Source organism: Lactuca virosa, chromosome 8, assembly GCF_052849685.1.
Source record: "Lactuca virosa cultivar CGN04683 chromosome 8, Lactuca_virosa_CGN04683_v6, whole genome shotgun sequence".
Lineage (NCBI taxonomy): Eukaryota > Viridiplantae > Streptophyta > Magnoliopsida > Asterales > Asteraceae > Lactuca > Lactuca virosa.
In genome coordinates, this window is record NC_136433.1 from 113,506,842 (window position 1) to 113,513,714 (window position 6,873).

The window sequence follows — 6,873 nt, forward strand, 5'->3', positions numbered from 1 at the left end:
AGTATTGTTTATAGTGTTTTTCATTTAATGATATTTTTTCTTTTTTTGGATAGATCTTATTAATATACTTTTTATTTTTCATTATTATTCTTCTTATCTATTTAATTCATTATAATTCAACTAAACTGTTTTTTTATATTTATTAAGAGTAAAGGCTGCACTAAAAATAACTCTAATAAGAGAACTAGATTTATGAAAGGATGATTTCATTTTGAAAATATGTGTCATCAACTTATGGACCCTTAAATCGTTCTATAACAAAGACAAACACTAAAAGTTTTTTCATTGATTTTTTATATTTATTATGTTTTTTTACTCTATTCAGATTTATATTGTGTTATACAAAAGTCAAATTTTATAAAATATCTACAAATACAAAACATCGATCGGATATTCAAAACACATATCTTTATAAATTAATAAATATTTTATTATCATTGATTAATAATTAGCTTATGATTTATTTATAATTTTTTTTCTTTCATATCCGTGGTGTCCACGAGTTATAACCTAGTAAGCTAATAAGTTGTTTTAATAAGTTAGCCAAACACCCCCTTAACGATATGTTTTTGATGTTGTATGTCGGAAGGATCATTTCTGCAATATTAACAAAACACAAGGACCAAGTTTGTCTATTTTTTTGAAGTTAGATTATATGTACCTATTTCGTCAAACCATAGGGACCATTAATGTAATTTTGTCTAAATCAAACGAACACATTTAATAATTTAGAGATCTCTAAGGTATATTTGAGTTCCTATTTGATTTTCACCCGATATATAATATAATATAAATATAAAATATAAATATACAACTCCAAGCCATACCGCAGGCGCCATCTGTTGGAGCCGTATATTGTCGTCACGTTCACCTCGCCTCTCCGCAGCCCCACCCCCTCTCTCTCAACCTATACCCTTCTCTCTATCACCATTTTCACTAATCAGAACACCTACAAAACCACACACACTCTCTCTCTACTATTTCTCTCCCCTATCTCAAAACATACATTCACTGCGTTTCTTCTCTCCCACTCCTTGATTCTGGGGTTTTCCCATCGAAAAACCTCGCTAGCATTCAATCGATTTACGCCATGGATCCTACTCGAGCTTTTGTCAAGAATGTCAAGCGTGTAGTCGTCAAGGTCTACCATCTTATTTGCATTTTCATTAACGCCGTTTTGTTTGTATCCTATATTTTTTTTTTCTTTGTTTCGTGTTTGATGTTTATCTGTGGTTTAAGTGGATTTGCTTAGAATCCTGCTTGATCGAGTTCGATTATCCATCTCTGTTTTTTCGGATCGCGATTATCAACAGATTTTTTGTTGTTTATTATTATTACTTTTTGGTGTACGGTTTGGTGTATGGATGAAAGACACTTGTCAACCTTTGCCATGCACATGATAACTACAATTCGGATCGCATAAGCATTCATATCTGATAACGCCAGATTCCGTTTCACTTGGCCTTTAATGGTTTCATGTGGCAACACGATTTGTTTGTCTATCTCCTTCTCAGATTATGATGGCCACATATTTAATTATAAAAGACCAAGTGATTGATATTTTAATATTTCTTAATTAACAGTTTATTTATTTAGAGTTATAGTTATTTATTCACTGCGATTGGATCTCTTGCTTTGGCATATAAAGTAACAAAATTATGAAAATATGTTTATATGCTTTTGATATATATGCTGGAAAAGGGAAAAATCCGATACATATTTCTACAAATTAATAGAAAAGACAATGAATTTGGGTACTCCCTAAAAGATTAGAAATATAAATGGAACTTGTAGACCTCTTGTTTTATGTAAATTTGGAACAGAGGTAAAATAATAACTCTATGAACATCATGTCTATAAAATATTAAAATATGGTTATTGATTGAATCCCAGGGGCCCTTGCTTTTGACCTTTTGTTTTGTTAGGAAAAAGTTTATCTTTTATAATTAAGAATCATTGAACCAATAGACAATAGATTTCTGTTATCATTACTGCTTATTATAACAAAAGGTCATTACTATTATCTTAAAGCAAAGATTGTCCAATAATGAAGATAATGCCAAATGTCATCTGAAAGCAAGATTTTATGGAAGTGAACTTTAGGTTAAAGATGTCATTTTTACCCTCTGTCTAACCATGTTACCTTTATGACTTTAGGTAGGAACAGCTGTGGTTACCCGAGATGATGGGAGATTAGCTGTTGGCCGACTTGGAGCTATATTTGAACAGGTATTTCATTGGTCTTTCATTAAGCTCATGGATAAGGTTCATATATAGTAACTCACTAATTACTGAATTTTCCAAGTGAACTCACATTAAGTATGACTTTAGCTTTCCTTCACCTTCATTGCTTTCATATGCGAAAGAAGGAAACAACAATAGAAAATGACATTTTTACCCTTTCGCATCATTGCTATTAAATACGATTTCATCATGCTGAGTAGGTTGTTCCAATGATGTTTTTGTTTAACTTATATAATAAACGATTTGGTTGCAGCTTGAAAAGTTGAACTCCAGAGGCTTTGAAATAATTTTAGTTACTTCAGGAGCTGTTGGAGCAGGGCGCCAAAGGCTTAAATACAGAAAAATGATCAACAGCAGGTCCTTTGTCTTTCTGACTTTCTTTCATAAATGTTGACTCCAGGGGTATATTTGTCAACTTTGCTGAAAATTTATTTTACTGTAGTTTTGCTGACCTCCAAAAACCACAAGTTGAACTTGATGGAAAGGCTTGTGCAGCTGTTGGTCAAAATGGTTTAATGGCATTGTATGACACTTTATTCAGCCAGGTAAAACTGTTAGGTTAAATACATGGGTATTTTGGTCATTTCTAACACAATGCTGTTTTGCAGTTGGATGTGACATCCTCTCAACTCCTAGTCACAGATAATGATTTCAAGAATGCAGATTTCAGGGTTCAACTTTCTCAAACAGTTGACTCATTGCTAGATCTAAGGAGCATCCCAATTTTCAATGAAAATGATGCAATCAGTACAAGAAGAGCTCCTTATGAGGTATATAATTGAATGTCATTGTATAACTAGATATATACGTGTCACAGTTATAATTTGAGGAAAATTGTGTGTTTCATTTCAGGATTCATCTGGTATATTCTGGGATAATGACAGTTTGGCAGCTCTTCTGGCTATGGAGTTAAAGGCGGATCTTCTTGTTTTATTGAGTGATGTTGATGGACTTTATAGTGGTCCTCCCAGTGATCCAAGGTCAAAGCTGATCCATACATATGTGAAACAAAAACATCAAAAGGCAATCAGTTTTGGAGATAAGTCAAGAATGGGAAGAGGTGGAATGGATGCAAAAGTCAAAGCTGCATCCAATGCAGCTTATTCTGGCACACCTGTTGTTATTGCAAGGTATCATATTCTACATACAATACTTGATCTTGGTTTCTTTCTCTGCTTTACTTAATATTTTATATACTGAATTTGCTATCGTTTTCATGATTGTAGTGGTTATGCTGCTAATAACATCATAAAGGTTCTAAATGGAGAACGTGTGGGTACTCTTTTTCATAAAGATGCACATATGTGGATTCCAATTACTGAAATCGGTCCACATGAGATGGCAGTTTCAGCTCGTGAAGCCTCTCGACGCCTTCAGGTTTAATTAATCTCATGCTTACAGTAAATTTTTTTAGTTGGGAATTATTTAGACCATTTCCCAACAATAAATACATACGCACATATTTACTTGCAGAAACAAACATATATAAGTATTTATGTGTGTATTATCCAATAGATTTGTATAGTTTCGTTACTTATTCTTCTATTGGGTATTATAGGCACTATCAAGCAAAGAAAGAAAGAAGATTTTGTTGGATGTAGCTGCTGCATTAGAGGCAAATGAACAGTTTATCATGCTTGAAAATGATGCTGATGTGGAAGTAGCACGTGATGCAGGATATGATGAAGCTTTGGTAGCTCGTTTAGCTTTAAAGCCTAGCAAGGTAAAATATCTTTTGTAATTCTATAGATCTTTTTTTTTTTTTAATCTATTTTCTGAAAACTTTTAATTGATGCGATTATTGTCTTCAGATACGTGCTCTTGCAGAATCTGTGCGTAAACTAGCAGAAATGGAAGAACCCATTGGCAAAGTTTTGAAAAGAACAGAGGTGAGATAAATTAAACCTGAAGGCTACTGTATTGAATAAAAAATCTGAGATCTATCATTTTAAAAAAATAAAAAAATAATATTTACTTCCAGCTTGCTGAAGGGCTCATCTTAGAGAAGAAATCATGTCCTTTAGGTGTGCTACTTATTGTCTTTGAATCACGCCCTGATGCATTAGTTCAGGTAACAAGAATATCTTTTTCTTTTTCTTTTTTCTTTTTTCTTTTGACGTTGCATATTTTCACATATTGATCTCTAGTTTTTCTGAAATGAATTCACAGATTGCTTCATTGGCAATCCGTAGTGGGAATGGTTTGTTACTGAAAGGAGGGAAAGAAGCTAAAAGATCAAATGCAATACTACACAAGGTTTTCAAAATCCTTTTTATTAAAAATCCTACATTATTTTATTTATAAATCTTACTTTTTTTTTTTTTTTTTTTTTTAAAAAATAAAAACATAGGTAATCACTTCTGCCCTCCCAGAAACTGTTGGAACAAAACTAATTGGACTTTTGACATCAAGGGAAGAAATCCCAGACTTGTTAAAGGTTTGTGGAAAACGTTGCATGCTTGTTACTGATTACAATATATTTTCAATTTTTTTTTCTAATATATTTTTTTTCCCTTTTTACCCCTCATTTTTAAACAGCTTGATGATGTGATAGATCTTGTGATCCCAAGAGGTAGCAATAAACTTGTTTCCCAAATTAAGAACTCGACGAAAATCCCTGTTCTTGGTCATTCTGGTAATATTAAAACTTTCTCAATGATACAAATCAAATAATAAATGAAATTAAAATTATCATTTTTCTAATTTCAGATGGAATTTGCCATGTATACGTCGATAAGGCAGCTAATTTGGAAATGGCAAAAAAGATTGTGTTGGATGCAAAAACAGATTATCCAGCAGCCTGTAACGCTATGGTAAATTTAATACCAGTTTATATTTTTAATTATTTTCACATGTTTATACTTTTTACGCACTTTTTTATTTTAATTGTACTCATGACAATCTAATTTTTTTTAGGAAACACTACTTGTGCACAAGGACTTGACTAATGGAGGGCTTCAAGAGCTTGTTAAAGAACTTGAACAAGAAGGTACAACATCGACTTCATAAAATATGTTTTCAGGGTTAAAAATGTAATTTCATCTCCTGACAGGTGTTACACTATTTTCTGGACCACGAGTGAATGGTTTGGTTAACTTCACAAAGGCAAATACATTTCATTATGAGTATAACTCCAAGGCTTGCACAATTGAAGTGGTGAACAATGTTGATGAGGCCATTGAACATATACACAGTTATGGAAGGTAATATATTAAAAGGATTTATCTTGTTCAAAGTGAATAATAAATTAAATTGTTGATTTTTTCTTTCTTTTTTTGGATATTTGGTAACTTTATTTTTCCATTTCAGTTCCCACACCGAGTGCATCGTCACAGAGGATCACAAAGTTGCTGAACATTTTCTAAGTCGAGTTGACAGGTGTGCATTTTATACAAATAATAAAAGCGAGGGCAAATTGGTCATTTTCACATATCAATTGAAGTTAACGACTCAAGGACCATTACAAAACAAAAGCCAGAAATAAGGACCAAAAATGGGATAAAAGATTCCTTTCGTATCCAAACCAAAGAAAGTTGCAAACCACATGGATCATTTTTTGCAGTTTACTCTTTAGATTATTTAAAATAAAAAATAAATATTGTATTGATTATGCATTTTCTTTTTCATTTTATCAGTGCTGCAGTTTTTCACAATGCAAGCACAAGATTTTGTGATGGTGCACGGTTTGGACTAGGAGCAGAGGTATGATATCTTAAATTTATATTGTTGGTTAAATATAATTCAAGGGTTAATATTTGTTTCTTTAGAAAGCACAATTGTTTTTAAAAAAAGCACTATAAGAAGTTAAGCAACTAGAACGTTTATTTTACAAAATACCCTTTATTTTAATGGGTATTCTGTGAACTATAATATCATATATTCTCACTTCATTTTTGGAATTCTTTAATGTTTCTTCTTAACAGGTTGGAATCAGTACAAGCAAAATCCATGCACGAGGTCCGGTTGGAGTAGAGGGACTCCTAACAACCCGATGGTAAGCATGAATCTTTAGATATCACATGAGGGGCATTCTTGTACTTTCACACACACAACCTAATGAAAAAGGATATTTGTACTACAGGGTACTGAGAGGTCAAGGGCAAGTGGTGGAGGGTGACAAGGGGGTCGTTTACACCCATAAAGACCTTCTAAAAGCTACTAGCAATGGCTTCTAGATTTTTACCCTTCTTCTGGTATGGTAATTATGTTTAATTAGGATCTGAACGACAGTATTTTAATAATGTAATATGGCAGTTTGATTGCATATTTGGTAATGTATTAAACATTTTTATTAATTTTTTGTCATGTTATCGCCTTATCGGATATTGATATATCATGTATTTGTTAGGCATTGGTAGTTCGGTAACTTGTTCTATTAATTAGCAGAATTATGATTTTTTTTTTATCTCAAACTTATTTAAGTAAACATATCTCAAGCTATTCAAGTTTTCAAAGTCGAGTCTGCTTTTTACAAGTCATAGACACTAGGTGTAAAACCCGTGTATTACATGGGTTAATTAAACAAAAGATTACATATTTTAACATTAAGTATTTTTTTAAATAGAATTATGAAATAAAGAATAAAGAAACCAATTAATTACAATTATTATTATATTTATTACATTTAAG

At 32.0% G+C, this 6,873-nt stretch overlaps 1 protein-coding gene across 1 annotated transcript; it reads left to right on the top strand.

The window, feature by feature from the left end:
- The first annotated feature begins 852 nt into the window (after window positions 1–852).
- LOC145129430 (delta-1-pyrroline-5-carboxylate synthase-like) lies at window positions 853–6,560 on the top strand. The gene is made up of 20 exons (XM_079064127.1): window positions 853–1,141; window positions 2,158–2,229; window positions 2,498–2,601; window positions 2,687–2,789; window positions 2,853–3,014; window positions 3,097–3,374; window positions 3,471–3,621; window positions 3,803–3,967; window positions 4,056–4,133; window positions 4,226–4,315; window positions 4,414–4,500; window positions 4,595–4,681; window positions 4,783–4,879; window positions 4,954–5,057; window positions 5,161–5,233; window positions 5,297–5,447; window positions 5,554–5,622; window positions 5,880–5,946; window positions 6,168–6,238; window positions 6,326–6,560. The coding sequence occupies exons 1-20, from the start codon at window positions 1,091–1,093 to the stop codon at window positions 6,417–6,419; spliced, it is 2,154 nt and encodes a 717-aa protein (XP_078920253.1). The 5' UTR covers window positions 853–1,090; the 3' UTR covers window positions 6,420–6,560.
- Window positions 6,561–6,873: the final 313 nt, after the last annotated feature.

Bases quoted from the DNA above. Each gene is read 5' to 3' on its own strand.
- LOC145129430 (XM_079064127.1), top strand. From the start codon at position 1,091: ATGGATCCTACTCGAGCTTTTGTCAAGAATGTCAAGCGTGTAGTCGTC. The intron at 2,790-2,852 runs GTAAAACTGTTA...GCTGTTTTGCAG, and splicing joins ATGACACTTTATTCAGCCAG to TTGGATGTGACATCCTCTCA. The intron at 3,375-3,470 runs GTATCATATTCT...TCATGATTGTAG, and splicing joins ACACCTGTTGTTATTGCAAG to TGGTTATGCTGCTAATAACA.